Raw genomic sequence first — 17813 nt, 5'->3', positions numbered from 1 at the left:
CGACAACTTTTAAAAAGTCCACATGTTTCTATTTAAAAGTGGAAGACCACATTGAAAATCTGGGAAGTTTAAATGTAATAAAAAAAAAAAAAAAAAAAAAATTGTGTAGGACTGAAAGAAAATCATGACAAAACATGGACTGAATTATACTGAAAACATTCTGCTACATTTTTAGGTCACTAATCGCTAATTGATCATCAGCTTGAGCGCTGCTGTCATGGGGAATAATTTAACTGAACACTAAAATTGTTATGCTGATGCAATCTGTAATATACATAAAAAAAAAATGAAAACACATTGCATTTTGGACACCACTGTATATACGACAACAGAGGCCTAGTGTTGCATAAAATCATTTATTTAAACAATGCATCGACCATCTCATACAGATTGATTTGAACACTCCCCGGCCATCGGAGCTTTTGGTCATCAACACTCGGCTTGTGTAACAGGTACAGCTTTTGTTCAGGTTTAATCACGACACACCCGGCATTGTACAACGGTAACATTTCAAATGATATCAAAGTTTGGTTTCACATTCCAGTTTTCTGAACCTTTTAAAACGCCGCTCCTTTTAGCATCACAGGCTTTCTGCTTCAAACATAAACGTTTGGGCATTATAAATAATTATTGCTAAGCCTCTAACTACCTTACATTAGATTAGATTAAGAAAACTTTATAAAAATGCAGAAAGTTGGACTATAACTGCATGCTTTGGAAGCACTGATCTACCAATATATAAAATATACAAAAAGAAATGTGCCGAAACTAGCATGTCATAGAGCAGGATAAATATCTTAAAAGTAGGACACGTTGAATATGTACCGCAATCTAACGTGTTTACTGTCACTGTGTAACATACCCATACACTTACTAGCCCAAAACATTCTCTGTTTACTAAGGCAATAATTACATTAAAAACTGTCTAGTTAAGAAACAAGGTGTTTTGCCCTCCTCTCAGTACATTACTGCTTTAGCCACGGGTGAGCTTCTATCGAAGCTTTACTGCGGTCGCCGTAGTCGTAAAGGAGTTCTTCTCCTTCCTGGATGTCTCTGGAGGCCACGAGGATAAGATGAGGTATTCCATTAATGTCATGGAGTTTGGTTTGACAGTTGCCGGTTTTACTGTGGTTGATGAGCCTTCCCAATCGATCGGACTCTTTCGTAGCGTCCACGCTGTCGGGGAACAAAAGCACAAGTTTTAGACAGCGCTTATAGTGGCCCATCTCTATATGAAGAGTTCAGATGCAAAAGCCTCTAAGTGCCATCTGTAATTTGCTTCTAGAATGATCATTTTTATCAAGCTCGTATATTTAAGTTCAGTAATTTCACTTAAATGACAATTAATAGGTCATTTTCATTGCCATTTAAGTGAAATTACTGAACTTAAATATACGAGCTTGATAAAAATGATCGTTCTAGAAGAAAATTTCAGATGGCACTTGAACTCTTCATATAAAGTCAGTCTGTCCGAATGGAGACTATATTATCGCCCAGCTCTAATCTGCTTCTTTGAAACAATGTGTATTGTGAAAGGCCAAGTCACTGGTTTTATCGCGCTTGATACAATGGAAATGGTTTAAGTGACGAAATCAATGATGCAAACGTCAAACGTGAGACCAATTCTGCTGTAAAGCAGCTTTAGCAAGACATTATTCAGCTCAATAACTGTAAAGGTCATTCATTATGAAAAGTTAAATTCAGCTATAAGCAGCTCTACTGAAAATGGTTCGAGTCGGTTCAATGTTGATTCAGTTCAGTTCAATAAGAGAAAGTGAAAAAATGTATTCAGCTATAAAGAAGACGACATTATTCAGTTTATTTCAGTTCAAGGTTTTTTTTTCTCATCCAATCGTGTCAGTGCGGTCAAATCGCTAATATTACTGGATATTCAGTGTCTTTTAGGCCCTGTTTACAACTGGTATTAAGATGCGTTTTGGTTATTCGGATCACAAGTAGACGAGTTCACATTCCTGGTGTTTTAATCCGTCCACTTTCAACCACTTGTGTCGTGATATCTTCGTGAGGAGCGTCTATGGGCGGGTAAATGCACTTTCAGAAAGCCGCGGCGAACCCATAATGTTCACTCATTCGGTCAGTAGACGGTCTTTAGTGGCTGTTTGAACACATTCGACCACATGAGCGTTTACACTACGAAAGCAATCCGGCCTAATGTGTTTTCCACTCCCTCTGGAAGTGGCAGAAAGTGGACAAGCTTAAAGCGTTTTAGACCCCGTTTACTCCTGTATTTAGAGTCGTCCACTGGTGATCCGATCGACCAAAACATCTTAATACCAGCTGTAAACAGGGCCTTTTTAGACAGCGCTATCCTCCTTTTTTCTACACCCCATGACGCTTTGCGAAATCTTTTACTTTTTTTAAATACATTATTCTACTCACCCTTCAACTTATCGAACATTAAAAGGAAACTAAAAAGGAAAAAGGAGGATAAATAAATTTGACTTGGCTTGACTTAAAACGTTTCTGGTTTCACTGGTCAGCATGAAATCAAATCACAATCAACGCCATTTACTTTCTTCTACAGAAGTGAACATGCATTGCAAAGTGTTTTAATGTTGACTTTAAGACAGTTTGCTTCAATTTCATTCAAACAAAACCAAGAAAAACGAGAGGAAAGTGGGTGTAGTGCTTGAACCTACCAATATGTTTTGCTGAGATACTGGAAGTAATACATGTAGCAGCCAGTGGATGGATCTTGTGCATATAAAGCCTCCCTTTTTTTGGCGTCTGTTATCTGGAGCAGATCTCCATGGTACTCCACTACATACTGCCCTTTCTGGAACATCTGTGTGGCAAAAACTCCCCTGCCCTTTCCTTCAATGTACCTGACCTGTCAAGACCGACATGAAGGTACGTTTGTGCCCGTCCAGCAGACTTCAACATTCAACTCAATTCACTGTCAAAGATTACCATCATTCCATTCTCAATCCCGTTTGTGATCAGCATGTCTATGTGCCTCTTCTCTTCACACTGTTGACGGAAAACAGGCACACACACACACACGCATCAATATTATAGCTTTGGCTGATGGAACGCATGAGAAACATGAAATCTGTGCACTACCTTCAGTTCGCTTTTGCTTTTTCTGCAGCTTCTTCTGATGGGATAATAATCTGTAACCTTTCGGCATTGAGGGATCTTGGTGTCAGCACTGCAAAACAAACATTGATTCATAATCCAAGAATGTCATTTTATTTTCTGTACAATAATGTGTACTGATAGATCATTAACAATAAAAAAAAATACATTTAGTCATTTAACAGACGCTTTTGTCCAAAAGTCATTTAGCAGACGCTTTTGTCCAAAAAAATAGAATATATAAGAATAATACAAATAATTATTATATTATTATAGTATAATCAATATACTGTTATAGGTTTTGATCATATTTTGAATTAGATTTTAATTTTAACGTTTTTTTTTAAATGTGTATATAAAGTTTATTACGTTTTAGTTACTTTAGTCAACTTAAAAACTAAACTTAGTGTGCCTTAAAAACTAGCTGAAATAAAAGTAAATTTCAGTTAATGTTTCTATTTATATATATTTTTTCAATATAAATAAAGAGGGTTAACAATAATTTCCTTCCTTCAGCAGTAACAATTTACAATAATTCTATAAATAAAAAAACTGGACTATTGGCTGAACAAAAACTAATTTCTTCAATATTTGTGCAAAAATGTTAAAACAACGGTCTAAAAATTTTAATCTTAAAGGGATAGTTCACCAAAAATGTTTAATTCTGTCATCATTTACTCATCCTCAAGTCTTTCCAAACCTGTATGAGTTTCTTTCTTCTGTTGAACACAAAAGAAGATATTTTGAAGAATGTTGGTAATCAAACATGGACCCCATTGACTTCCATAGTATGGAAAAGAAATACCATGGAAGTCACTGAGGTCCAGAAAATGTTTGGTTACCGACATTCTTCAAAATATCTTCTCAAAGAAACTCATACAAGGCAGAATTTTTTCTTTTGGATGAACTCTCCCTTTAACATCTGCGAATCAACTTCACCATTGACTTACAGTCTCTTTGTGGATTTCTTTACTCTAAGTTTGCGAGGGGGTCGTTTCCTCTGATTGGAGGAAGTGATGTCACTGCTGGCGTGGATGTATGACGCCGTGCAGTGCAGTTGACGCGTCTGCTCCTCTCCTCTGTGCACCGAGTGCTTCAGCTCTTCATTCACAGCCATTTTTGGGAGCGTGAACTCACCATTTACAGTACCGCCTCTCCTGGCTACAATTCACAGAAATGAATGACTTGCGACAAATATAAATGTGACACATTAATGCAGTGAACATCACCAATGTCAAGACAGACAGATAATGCATTTTGTTCGTCCTTACAATCTCCATGCTTCTGCGGCTCACTCTGCGTGCAGAATAACCGGGAAGTTTTGCCGTCCTGGATGAGTTTGACGGCGATGGCTTCATGATGAGGTGATTTGGAGCTGCTGTGCTTCAGGAGACGGTGAAATGGCGAGTGTCCGTTGCATATGACGTCCTGCAAAACAGCGCGTTTTAGAAAGCAGTCGCCGACTGAGTTCTCTGTGCAGTGGAAATTTCGCTTTTTGGCTTTTTTGTCATTCCAGCTATAATTTAAAACCAAAAAATATAGTAATATACAGTTAAGCAATCAGGTACACATGATAGGACACATTGGGTGCAGAAATAATAGTAATAGTGTAATGTAATATAACATATTGTGTTAAATATACTAATCAATCATGAATTAGAATTACTTATGGTATTATTATTATTATTATTATTATTATTATGTAATAGTACTTATTGTGTAAATTATACTAATTATAATTAGAACTACTTCTGGTAATAATATTACCAGAACATTGCTGTGGTACTCCGTACGAATATGCATATGACAATAAACTTGAACTTGAACTAATAATAATAAAACATTTAATAGTACGTGTTGTGTAAAATATACTAATCACTCATACATTAGAATTATATTAGTATCATTATTAATATTATTATGTAATAGTATGTGTGGAAAATAATTAATTATTTTATTATATATAAGTATATATATATATATATATATATATATATAATTATATATACGAATAAATTAGAATTAGAATGATGTATGCTAATGATAATAATACAAATTTGTATAGTACTTATTGTGTAAAATATACTAGTCGTCAATTATAATTAGAACTACTTGTGGTAATAATAATAAATGTAGGCCTAATAGTAGTTATTGTGTAAAATATACTAATTATAATTAGAATACTAGTTATACTTGTTGTAGTAATAATATTTATATATACAATAATATATATAGTATATTCATCAGGAAGGGACTAACCAAAAAGATTTTTAAAATATCAGATTTAAATCGATCATTAATTGTGATGTTATTGATCGTCGATGAACACGCCCACACTGGGCCTGTAACAGCTGCGCTCGCGCGTTTCACAATGTTATAACACTCCACGCCGCAGCGCTATTGTTCTTTTACCTGCTTTAAATATCGTGATCAACTGTACTAACACACGTATCGTACATCCCATTGACCACACACACGATGCCACATCCATTTATACAACTTATCAAACAGGAACCAGAATCAGTCAATGGAGTTCGTGTGTTTCGGGGATGGAGAGTTGAAGATAGTAGAATCATCAGAACACAGTCTGTTATCATTCTGCCGTTAAACGCTCGAGATCGCGTCAAATAAGATGATAAAGAAGCCGTGTAAACCTACCCCGTTCATCATCTCGGTCCACTTTCTCTTCGAGCCCTGTTGTTGTGAAGCGATGGTCCGGTCCGGTCCAGTGTTTTCTCCTCTACACTTCTGTCCTTCTAAACGGCGAGGAACGAGGACATTCAAAAACAGCTCCGTGTTTACGAAGAAAAAAAAAAAAAAACTAGAAACTTTCGAGCTGTTTTAATTAATGCTCCTCCATCCGAGCTAGTTTGTACAGTTTCACGCCGCCATGTTTGCACTTTTATCTCATTCACGGGAGGAAACCATGTGAGCATTTAAATAACCAATAATGTTTGGAAGTGGAGTTCAAATTGCCCGGAAGATGGAGCTGTTAGGCGGATCGCTCTACAATTTCTTATCTATATAAAATATGTTCATAAAAATAAAACAATTATTTAGGCTGATTTAGTATTATCGTGAATTATTAATCACTGCATGATACTACATTTGTATGTTTAAAAAAAAAATATATATATATATATATATATAGTATTTCATAAATCTATCTATCTGTTTAAAAATATATATATTTATCATACCAATATATAATATACTATCTATCTATCTATCTATCTATCTATCTATATATCTATCTATCTATCTATCGATCGATCGATCTACATAGTAAACACATTGCAAAACATCCCAAAGTGAGTGTATTATGTCCATATAACGCGTACATATTTAATAGTGTACAAAGATGATTTAAATAATTGACTTTTTATTGTTGTTGCAAGTTTAGGGTGCTTTAAGGACAGTTTTGCAGAATACAACATACAACGATTTATTTAAAGATGTTCTCATTTTGTGGATTTATTTGACTGAAATAATTCATATACTTAAAACACTTTTCATCAGATATATTGGGTGTTTTCAACCTTTGTCAAACAGCGTAGGTCAGGCTCTGCCTTTGACCTTACCAGTATGGCTTCAGCAATGTCATTTTGACGTGTCATTGGAGGAAATTATTTTTCACAGCGTCACTTCCTGAATATGAGTAAGGGGGTGGTCACGTGACATGGCTTCGGCGCTCTCCTTTCTCCGACTACTTTTGATTTAAAAATATAATTGAAAATCTCGATTCATATGGACGGGCTCCGGGGCTTTATGAAAGATGGTCTTGGGTCGGCTCTCGATCGATGCACGGAAACGCGTTATACGCGGCGCGTGGGGAACATTTCTGGACACAAAATCGTCTGTTTTGTGGGCTGCAGCGTCACGTGACCAGCACGCGCCTCGGGTAAAGATGGCGCCCGACGGTTAGAAAACAAGCAGCGCAAGCAGCGGCGACATCCTTCACACCGCCGCGACGTTTGGGATCCATAGAAACCGAGTGGAGTACGTGTTTGACTTTTTGGACATACGCTGTCAGACAGCGGGTTTGCTCTGTTTTCCCTTATAATCACATTTTCGGTCGGTTTAGGGCCGCTGTGCAAAGGAATATTGAGTTTTATTGTGTTTCGCGTGAAAGCTGAGGGAGTCTCGCGACTGGTTCACGCGCTAGGCTGCTAACCTGAGGCGAGCCGTTAGCGCACTTTTGACAAAGTCACTGACAGGAATTATTCGTTCAAATGTCATTTTTTGCCACGTGTTCTGCTTGTCAGGTTCTTTTGGATTTGGTGAAACCCGGTTATAGCCTATTTAAAGAACGTTTTAGCTCCTTTTCTGCTATTTAAAGTTGATTAAACGGTTCGTGAGAGGAAATTAGCTAGCAACCACGGTACCCTAAGCAAGTCTTGAGGAGCTGTTACACCACATGCAGCATTATATTTTTGACGAATGAGACTTTTTTTGGTGTTTTAATCGTATTTAGTATGATTTAACCCACGATATGTTTGTTGGGGAAGCATTTAGACTCCTCCGCTGAATATTTAGGACCAAAGAACAGCACGTTTAGTGCACCGGTTGTCTAATCGTGTGTATTACAAACGTTAAATTCTACGACAGGTTATTGTTATTGTGTAATTTCAATGTTTGGATCATTTCAGAGATCGTTAGAGTTTTCTTTTGTTTCTAGTCTGGTTTCTGAATGTGTAAGCTGGTTGACATTAACATCCAGCAGCAACGTCAGACCAGGAAGTCTAACGTTAGTTGGATCAGTTTAGGCAAACACGTGTGAAGCTGGATGTTGTGGTGAGCCGTTAGCAGCATTAGTTTAGAATGTTTTTGCCCTTATGAATGCAATTCTTGACTAATTAGGGTTGTTTAGATTTATATAATATGTGGTTTTCAGTCGGAGTCGTCTAACATTAAAAACAATCCAAATATATTCTTTATTTATCTTGGTAAATGGGAAAGATGTGATCTTTACGTTGGGTCTATGTCATTGTCTTTATTAAATATCTGTGTAGTTTAAGACGACATCGATTTATGTTTGATGTTAGATTAAGTAGGATGTTTTGCAAAGCAGATTCTCATTGTAATCTTTAATATAATGTTTTCTCTTTCTTTCTCTCTTTTAGACAATGGATCCTGGACAAGATTTGCTTCTTGCTGCTCTAAGTGAAAGTGGAATCTGCCCTAATGATCTGTTTGATGTTGATCCTCAGGACACATTTCCACTCCCTGCCTCACAACAGGTAATTTAAAACGCTTACATGCAACATGATATACAATATATTTTCATGCAGTCTAGTTGTAGTTACTTTTTTTTTCTTAACTCAAAAGTAGGGCTCTGTATTAAGACAGATTTTACAAATCGTTTTGATTATCAGGGCTCAACAGTAAGGCTTCTCCTGGACAAGTGGATTTTTTTGAAGGGGCAAGTGAAAGAGAAATTTGTGATTAAAACGTAAATAACAAAGGAATCACCAAAAAGCTCAAATGATTCAGATTTTATTACATCTAGTTTTTATATTTATAACATACGTCACAGTTAAGCATCACACGACCAAGAGTGCTGTTTTCCTGAATACCATCACGATTGATAGTGACACTGATTTCATACAACAGTTAAATAAACAAGTAGATAATTAATGTCACTTACATTTTAGATGGAATGTGGACTGTTTAGCAGTGAAAATATCCAAACAAAGATCACAGCAGAAATATAGCACATCTCACAGCATCACCCAGCCATGTCTCATTAATGAATGATTTGGTGTTTAAAACGAATCGGTTGAGTCAAAGATTCAATGACTCATTCATAAACAACTGCCTCATTCTTGAAGAAATTGGCCTTTTGAACAGAATGACTCAGTGACAGTTTCATGTTTAAAAGTATCATTCTTTCCAACATTTCTGATTTGTATATTAAATAAATATTTAAGACAATCTCATAATATTATTTAATGCGGTTTTAATTTTTCAGTGTAAATTATTTCATTTGATTGGTAACAGCCCTATATTATATTATTCTAATTTAATTTATTGATCAAATTTAAGAATTTAAAGTGAAAGATAAAACATGCACTTAATAAGATTAGGGGGAAATGCCCTTTATAAATTTAAATATGTCAAAGCTGATAGAACACTGATAAGAATATTGCTTCAGAATAAATTATATTTACACCATTAAAAAAAATCCAGTTTTTTTTTCCCGGACAAGCAACTTTTTTACTTGGTCAAGTGAATGACGATCTACTTGTTCAAAGGACAAGCACATGACGAGGCTTAATGTCGAGCCTTGATTATGATAACGATTTATTTGGCTATGGTACAGTACAGGAAAAAAGCTGTGAGCTATCAAGAGAACCCTGTTAATTGGTCCATTACTTATATTGAATTCTAAAATAACAATAGAGTCCAACTTATTAAATTGATTTGCTGTTTATTTTTGGATATAATATTGAACACTCGAATAAAAACCGTTGGATACAAATACAAACATAAGGCTGTGACCTTCGGGTTAGCAGTCTGACTCTCTAACCATTAGGCCACAACTGTCCTCTTAAAACACTGCTTAAAAACTGCCCCCCCTTGAAACACTGATTAAGTGATTATATGATACATTTTCAATAAGTTGTATGGTTTCTGTCAACATATTTTCTGATGTTCATTCATGTTTATTTTGTGCTATAACTAGTAGTAAAGGAAGAGATGATCAGTTCACATGCTGCTTGAACTGAGGCGGCAACAGCGTTCTGTCACTCAACACTAAAGTGATATTTATAGTTAAAATAAAGCACAGCGTTGATTGCGATTATTGGATGGGATTCATGCTACAAATAATGTTTAGTGAAGTATTGTTCACGCATCAACTGAAAACAGCGCAGACAAAGTCTGATCTTTGAATTTATCAAAATGAGGACTGATTAAAAGAGTAATCGATATTGTTAACCCAGCCCTACTCAAAACAGAGTTGAATCTAAAAGCAATCTTTCTCAAAGTAGCACATTTGATGATTGACGTGAGTTGTTCTTTTCCCTTTCCTTTTCAGTCAGTCTCGTTAAATGCACTTGACATCGGTCTTAGTAATGAAAGTTCTGGAATTGTCAGGATTGAACCTGCAGTTCCACCTACTCCTACAGTCACAATCAGGGTAAGTGTTGCACATAGCGTCACTATTTATAGACTTTTGACTAACGTCGTAAAGTCTGGTCCAGCTTATTCTGTCCAAGAACTTCCCACTTAGGGAAAAAGACAGGTATGTTATTAGGCAACCAACCAGAGTTTTTGTTCTTAGGTGCCGTTTAGGAGCAGGTGTATCTGTATTAAATTATTCCCGATATACAGATTATTTCACAGATTATAACTCTCTAAGTCCAGTTCTGATCCTTAACTTGCACTTAAGTGCATTTCTGGAAGCATTTCTGCATCAAGCTACCCAATCAGATTGGAACTAGCAATTTCTTGCAGTTTTTCTGTGAAATATAATGCAGACTGTGAGTGAGCAAACTGTGCGCGGTCTGTCTGAGGCTTCTGGGTGTGTTACACGTTTTAATATTTGATTGTAAGCTGCATTGATCATATTCTGTGTCTTTGCAGGAGAAGCCCCAGCCCTCAACTACTACCTTCGTTTTAAATCAACTGAATCAGTTGCCATCGCTGGGTACCATTGTAGTCACCAAACCATCAGCCGGGACCGGCTCCAGGCAGACCATCACAGTAACCAAGGTGGTACACACAAGTACGACAGCACAACAGAGGTCTTTATCATCTTCAACTGTGGGCGCACAGAATAATGACCAGATCAGACTGAAGGACCTCCTGAGAACCAGCAGCCTGAAGACAAGCAGCCTTGGAGAGCTTATGAAGTTGAAGCCCCCACCTGACATAGCGCAGCCCGTTGCTACGGCAACAGCCACAGGCACAAGTGAGTGCTGGCAGACATGCTGGACCTCGAGCGATCATAGATGTTTTTTTTTTGCTTGTAAGGGTCTGTCGTTGCAGCTGTCGGCTTTGTGGCACTTTCTAGATCTAACGCAGAATGCCAGTTTTCAAGTGCTGCCTCCAGCTGTCAAAACAAGAAACCAACATGAGCTCGAATCACTTTTGAAGGCGTTAAAGCTGTTTAGATGCACTTAGGAAAGAGGGGACATGTTTTTAAGGTCCATTTTGTTTTAAGAAAACGTTTTAAATATAGGCCACACACACGTTGCTGCTAAAGATGGTTGTTACGGCTCTTCTTAGTGCTTCAAATCGGGTGACTAATTGTTAATTTAATACGTTTTTTTTAATCCAAAACATTAATGGCGGACTTGAGAGTTTTGAGCATTGACCTAAGCTCATCTAGAGAGACCGTGTGGATGCAATCATGCTGTGTTTTTCTTAATGGCAATGCTCTTCCTTTCAGAAATTATTCTGGTCTCCACAAAGATGATGAACAGATCAGGTATGGGTAGGGTTTTAACTGCAGTGCACTGATTCTGTTTTCACAGGTGCTTTCATGTTGTGGTGGGGCCGTATCAGTTCTGACAAACTGCTGTGGCTGTGTTAATATTTGTGTCTCTAATTTTTTGTCTTATCTTTTCTTCAGCGGAATTAAACAATGGCTTGAAAAAAGAAGTGTCCAGCAAAGATGTGGCAAGAATCTGGGTCAACGATGACATGAAAATGCGGAGCTTCTCACCTGTTAATGTAAGTTTTTAGTGATGGGATAAGAATGTTGATGAGCCATGCACTAATGACTTTATCTGTACGTTTAATGTTTTGGGATTTAAAAAAATAATAATTGATTTACTTGAATGTAGAAATTGCCAGGAATGAAGGAGGAAGATGAACCGGAAGAAGAGGAAGAGGAGGAGCTTGGTCATGCGGAGACATACGCCGAATACATGCCAATGAAACGTGTGTATAATTGTGATCAGGGTGCTTAATGTATAGATTGTAAATAGCCAGTTATTTCTTAGCATTAATTCAGTCATTAAATGCGCACTTTCCCTTTTAAGAATGTTGGATTATTATTATTATTATTAGTGCCAACAGATCCATTGTTTTTCCACTGCGTTTATGGCAAGTTTGTAACGCTAGTCTCGCATCTCCTCTCTCAGTGAGAATTGGACTGCGGCACCCTGATCCTGTGGTGGAGACCAGCTCTCTGTCCAGTGTCAACCCGCCAGATGTGTGGTACAGACTTTCCATTACAGAGGAGACCATTGATAGAGGCTGGTTATCTGCCCTCCAGTTAGAGGCCATCACATATGCTGCTCAGGTTTGGGTCTTTTTACATATTTTAACCTTTAAAATGAAGGCCTAGTAGCTTTTAGGAAGCAGATTAGTTCATTTATCCAGGTCAAATCACAATGTCACACTCTCTCAAATAGTTTACTGCAGTAATTCAGATCTGTCTCTAAATCGTGTCTTTTCGTACAGCAACATGAGACATTCCTACCAAATGGAGACCGAGCAGCCTACTTGATTGGAGATGGAGCCGGTGTTGGAAAGGGTAGAACCATTGCTGGAATCATATATGAAAATTATCTTCTTGGCAGGAAAAGGTCCCTCTGGTAATCACTTGTTTTCTTCCCCCTTCAAGCTGCTTTTTGTGGTGTGTAATTGTACCATTATTCATGCTGTTTTTTTTCACCACTGGTCTGTGCAGGTTTAGTGTCTCAAATGACTTGAAATATGATGCAGAGAGGGACTTGAGAGACATCGGAGCAAAGAACATTCAGGTCCATTCGCTCAACAAGGTACGTAAAGTGCTTCTTAGCCCAACATATGAGATGTTTTGTGTATTTCCAGTTGTACATTGTTTCCCCACGTCTCTCTTTCAGTTCAAATACGGAAAGATCTCATCGAAACACAATGGGAGTGTGAAAAAAGGTGTGATCTTTGCCACATACTCTTCCCTGATTGGAGAGAGCCAGTCTGGAGGAAAGTACAAGACGAGATTCAAACAGTTACTGCACTGGTGTGGAGATGACTTTGATGGTGTTGTATCCTTTCACGTCACAAGGAAAGCGGGATTGTTGTGATACCGAATTGGTAGTAATTCTTTAATGCCATAATCTTACAACCTTAGATAAACATTCAATGCTCTAGACCAGAAAAAGCGAGTTTCATTGCATGTTGACTGAACTGCAGTGAAGCACTTCACATGGTGTGATTTGTATTCGGGTCTCTGGTAACTATGGTGATTGATTCCCTTGACTAAGCATCTCAGATCGTCTTTGATGAGTGTCACAAAGCCAAAAATGTTTGCCCTATTGGGTCATCCAAGCCCACAAAGACCGGGTTGGCGGTTTTAGAGCTACAGAACAAGCTGCCAAAAGCCCGGGTTGTGTACGCAAGTGCTACAGGTATGTGACTGCTTTTACATTTATTTATTTTTTGTAGGAACAAAGCAAACCAGGAATAAATGCACTGCTTACAATGTATATATCTTTTGTATGATTTTGTGTAGGAGCATCCGAGCCCCGCAATATGGCCTACATGAATCGCCTTGGGATCTGGGGAGAAGGAACGCCATTTAAGGAATTTACTAATTTTATCCAAGCTGTTGAGAGAAGGTGAGTTTGTCAGAAAAGAGTTTGTGTTCATGACCTTGCTTTCTGGTACCAGCCTGCATTCTCTCAATATTGAATGCAACCCTATTTTGGTTGGTTTATTTTAGAGGTGTCGGTGCCATGGAGATTGTTGCTATGGATATGAAGCTGAGAGGAATGTACATCGCTCGACAGCTGAGCTTCACAGGCGTGACGTTTAAAATTGAAGAAGTTCCTTTGACGCAGAGCTACATCAAGATGTACAACAAATCAGTCCGCTTGGTGGGTAAAACCTTTTCAGGGGTCTCAGTCCGCTTGTTTGGTGCACACCAGGGTTCGGATCAGTGGTCTGTATGATGACTGGATTGCTTATTGCGTTCTAAACTGCCATCAGGCAGTGAATCCTCTGGAAGTGTTTGAGCGGCCATCTTACTATTCCCTACCGACAGAGGGCATCATTGATTTATTAAACCTAAAATCACCCGATTTGCAGCGTCTCCATCTCACAGGATTATTTTTACTATATATATATATATATATATATATGTATATATATATATGTGTATATATATATATATATATATATATATATATATATATATATATATATATATATATATATATATATATATATGTATATGTATGTATTAGGGGTGTAACGGTTCACAAAATTCACGGTTCGGTTCAATACGATACACTTGTCACGGTTCGGTACGTTTTCGATACAGCAAAAAGAAAGAAATGCCAGATAAATGTTCATGATTTTTTTTTCTTTTCTTTTTTTTCTTTTCTTTTTTTATTAAAACTAACATCATAAAGTATGATTTTTTTTTTTTTTTTTTGAGCAATGATGGAGCTATAATTGACTCTTCTTAGGAGCATATAAATCAAAACAGCTCCTTGGAAAAAATGAAATGTAATATTTTGTACTTATAAACAAATGTTTATTTTAGTTCAGATTAACATTTGAGGGCAGCAATGTTATTCATAATGTCGAAATAAAACAGACATAACATTACTTGAAAGAATTGTAGCCTAGCCTACTATTCCTGCCAAACTTCCAAAGTTACAGTTAGTGTTACTTCAGTAAATCCATGGTGAATATTGCTGATCTGTGGACACTGGATAGTTCATTCATGGCACAATGTTTCTTCCTGGTTTCCACGTCAGCGTTGTTTGATCCGTTAATAACGGAGAAATGTGAATGTTTCTCACTAGATCTCGCAGCGATGTTATTACTTCAGTGGCGAATTCAAATGCTTTCTTTACTGGATCTCTTAGCGCTGTGTAGTATAAGATCGGCTCGCGCTGCTTTGGTCCAAACTGATAAACGGTCCGTCAAGAGTAGCTCAGTTTCGTTCCGCTTACATTGCGTTTGCCATTTGATGTTGTGGTCGCGCCATCGTCTCTTACATTATGAGCACGCTCGCGACGCGCTTACATTTGAAATAACCGTTCGGTTTGAAAATGCGTACCTAACACCGAACCGAAAGCCTTGTACCGAACGGTTCAATACGAATACGCGCACTGTTACACCCCTAGTATGTATATATGCATGTATGTATGTAAATTAATTGTTACTTCAGATGTTATCTGTAATGTTTATGGTCTTTTCGGAGAGGATAAGTCGTATATTGCACACTTCCGACACTGGTAATCGACCTAACGCAAAAATATATTTCTCTTTAGGTATGTAATTATGGAGGATATATTAAACATGAACATATATCTGTGTTTAGCTGCAGAAAATTGATTCGAATAGCCAATACAACAAATATTAATACAAGCCTCTTACACTATTGTATTAAAATTCAAACTTTTCCATGCATCATCTTAGAAATAAAAAAGTCAGCGTTATTTGTCTGAATAAGTAATGATGCGTGTATTTTATTTCCTGATTGAGCAACTTTTAAAGACAGCTCAGATTCTATGGCGTTTTACTAGAATTACAGTTTCCGTGAGTAAAGTGTTATGTAGGCTATATGATGTTGAATTATTAATTTAACCACCGTTTAAATCATTAACTGCGTCGAAATTCATGCTGTTAACGAAATCATTGAAACATTTACAGGTAGCCTAGTGTATGAATAGAAACAATATTACAACACAATATAAATGCATAAACACAACAGTACAAGTCGATTTCAGGTTACAAGGCATACATCTGTATTCAGAATGCGCACTTTGACATTTGTAACACATAAGCTGAAGTGTCTCGTCAGCCCGCCGAGCTGATATTCACTACTGTAGTGAACATCTGCTGGGGAGGGGAAATTCCCGACTTTAATGACCATTTACATGCTTAGGGCGTTTGCGTTGTGAGAATGTACATGGAGACTTCAGATATAAAAACAGAGTCTCGTTTGGCAATGTTTTCTCAGTAAAATCCTATAATTTCCTATTAATTCAATAGAACGCATGAGCTTACTACCACTATGGTGGCACGGTGGCTTCACTTTGTATGACGCCATGAGCAATCCAGTTCTCTGTATAGATCAGTGGTTTGTTCACACTTATTCAGATGAACTGCATTTATAGAGCAAACCCACCAGAGTTCACTTTAATTAAACCAAGCCTGCCAAGTGTGAAAACACCCTTAAATAATCATAAACTCTTCATTTTGCAAATGTGCAGTGGGTCAGCGCAAGAGAGAAGTTCCAGCAAGCCGCCAACCTAATGGATGCAGAACAACGGATGAAAAAGTCCATGTGGGGTCAGTTCTGGTCAGCTCATCAGAGGTTCTTCAAGTACCTGTGCATTGCTTCTAAGGTCCGAAGAGTGGTGCAGCTGGCCCGAGAGGACGTTAAAAATGGAAAGGTTAGATTAGGTGTCCTAGTATTACAAAAGAGCTTTCAGAGAGAAAGTATTTCAGTGATTTTGGTTGTGCTGACCTCTAACATTCTCTGTAGTGTGTGGTGATTGGTCTTCAATCAACTGGAGAAGCTCGAACCCTTGAGGCCTTGGAGGAGGGAGGAGGCGAGCTCAATGACTTTGTCTCCACTGCAAAGTGAGTGTAATAATTTTTCTGCAGATATTATTTATTTTTTAAAGAGAAATATTTCCTTTATAATTGACTTGCCTCTGTAACAGATAAAAATGGACAAAGTGATTTTGAATTGTTTTTTTCAACTAAAAATATCTATGCATGATCCTTTTAAAGGGGTGTCCTGCAGTCCCTGGTGGAGAAGCATTTTCCTGCACCAGACAGACAAAAACTCTTCAGTCTTTTAGGCATCGACTTGAGTGTGAAGAAAAAACCTTCACCTTCAGAAACCACCACTGAGCAGAAAGGCAAAAAGCGGAAAGGTAATAGTTCACATGCACTCGGAAACCACAATAGAGATGCCCTGTTATATTTAGCAATGGTTTCTACCCAGAAACTTGAGCATATTTCAATGTTAGAGGAAGCAAAACCACGCTTGGGCTTTTAGGTTGCTCAAATTGAAAATTAAGGTAGTAATGTGTTTGAGCTGACCATTGGAGTGTTTTTTTGTTTGTTTTATTTTTTGCAGGACCAGAAACAAAGAAGCAAGCGAAGAAGGCTCGTAAATCTGGTGGTCTGTCTGGTTCCAGCTCAGACGAGAGCAACTCGGACGATTCGGACAAAGATGCAGAAAGCGACGACAGCTTCAAGTCGGTCAGCTCAGGGGAGGAGGATGAAGATGACTTCAACCCCTTTAAGGATGATTCCAGTGAGGATGAGGAAGATGGTGAGAATTTGTAAACGCTCTTGCATGTCACACCGAAGATGTTGTTGTCAAGTCACATTTATTTATATAGCGCTTTATACAATACAGATCAAAAAGCAGCTTCACTTTAATAAACAGGAAAATAGTGTTAATGTTGCAGAATTCAATTATGCTAAAGTGTCATTATTCAGCTCAATTCAGTTCAGTGTGGATACCAAAATAATTATAAATATTCAAATGCTGCCGTTTATTTGAAACTTAGATCCGTGGCTCATCAGGAAAGACTCTAAAAAGAGTAAAGAAAAGAGGAACAAGAAGAAGAAAAAAAGCATTGATCCAGACTCCATTCAAAGTGCCTTGTTAGCCTCCGGGCTTGGAACAACCAGACCCACTTTCACAACCCCCACCATCAAACCTTCAAACAACACGGTTGCTGTAGGTAAGTGACCTATGAGCTTTTCACAAAGTTTAGACCATTGCAGCTGAAAGTTGTTAG

General features: G+C 37.6%; 2 protein-coding genes across 3 annotated transcripts in view; one reads left to right on the top strand and one right to left on the bottom strand.

The window, feature by feature from the left end:
* Positions 1–340: 340 nt before the first annotated feature.
* Positions 341–6033, bottom strand: kmt5aa (lysine methyltransferase 5Aa). Its single transcript, XM_084400143.1, has 7 exons — positions 5758–6033; positions 4371–4527; positions 4050–4260; positions 3085–3172; positions 2932–2991; positions 2661–2851; positions 341–1176 (listed from the first exon to the last, which is right to left on the bottom strand). Exons 1-7 carry the CDS (start codon positions 5767–5769, stop codon positions 966–968), a joined length of 930 nt encoding a protein of 309 aa, XP_084256269.1. The 5' UTR covers positions 5770–6033; the 3' UTR covers positions 341–965.
* Positions 6034–6739: 706 nt separating this feature from the next.
* The window catches only part of sbno1 (strawberry notch homolog 1), a 19278-nt gene continuing 8204 nt past the window's right edge, over positions 6740–17813 (top strand). Inside the window, exons 1-19 of one of the 2 annotated variants that reach the window (XM_084400136.1) lie at positions 6740–7098; positions 8223–8339; positions 10139–10240; positions 10687–11014; positions 11495–11533; positions 11678–11778; positions 11892–11988; positions 12192–12352; positions 12514–12647; positions 12743–12833; positions 12918–13079; positions 13307–13442; positions 13547–13652; positions 13757–13910; positions 16263–16445; positions 16538–16635; positions 16789–16934; positions 17141–17338; positions 17580–17756. In XM_084400136.1, coding sequence (XP_084256262.1) covers positions 8226–8339; positions 10139–10240; positions 10687–11014; positions 11495–11533; positions 11678–11778; positions 11892–11988; positions 12192–12352; positions 12514–12647; positions 12743–12833; positions 12918–13079; positions 13307–13442; positions 13547–13652; positions 13757–13910; positions 16263–16445; positions 16538–16635; positions 16789–16934; positions 17141–17338; positions 17580–17756 — 2527 coding nt within the window. In that variant the 5' untranslated portion in view covers positions 6740–7098; positions 8223–8225. The remainder of the gene's footprint in view (positions 7099–8222; positions 8340–10138; positions 10241–10686; positions 11015–11494; positions 11534–11677; positions 11779–11891; positions 11989–12191; positions 12353–12513; positions 12648–12742; positions 12834–12917; positions 13080–13306; positions 13443–13546; positions 13653–13756; positions 13911–16262; positions 16446–16537; positions 16636–16788; positions 16935–17140; positions 17339–17579; positions 17757–17813) is intronic. The other variant, XM_084400137.1, reaches the window with a different exon arrangement.

The sequence above is a fragment of the Rutilus rutilus genome (genome assembly GCF_951802725.1).
Source record: "Rutilus rutilus genome assembly, chromosome: 25".
In the NCBI taxonomy this organism is placed as follows: Eukaryota; Metazoa; Chordata; class Actinopteri; order Cypriniformes; family Leuciscidae; genus Rutilus; species Rutilus rutilus.
This window is presented reverse-complemented; position numbering and strand designations above follow the sequence as displayed.

What these genes read in the sequence shown, in the direction of transcription:
- kmt5aa (XM_084400143.1), bottom strand. An exon ending in GGATTGAGAATGGAATGATG is followed by an intron (nt 2,852 to 2,931) that starts GTAATCTTTGAC and finishes CGGTCTTGACAG; the next exon opens with GTCAGGTACATTGAAGGAAA. An exon ending in TATCTCAGCAAAACATATTG is followed by an intron (nt 1,177 to 2,660) that starts GTAGGTTCAAGC and finishes GTTCCCCGACAG; the next exon opens with CGTGGACGCTACGAAAGAGT.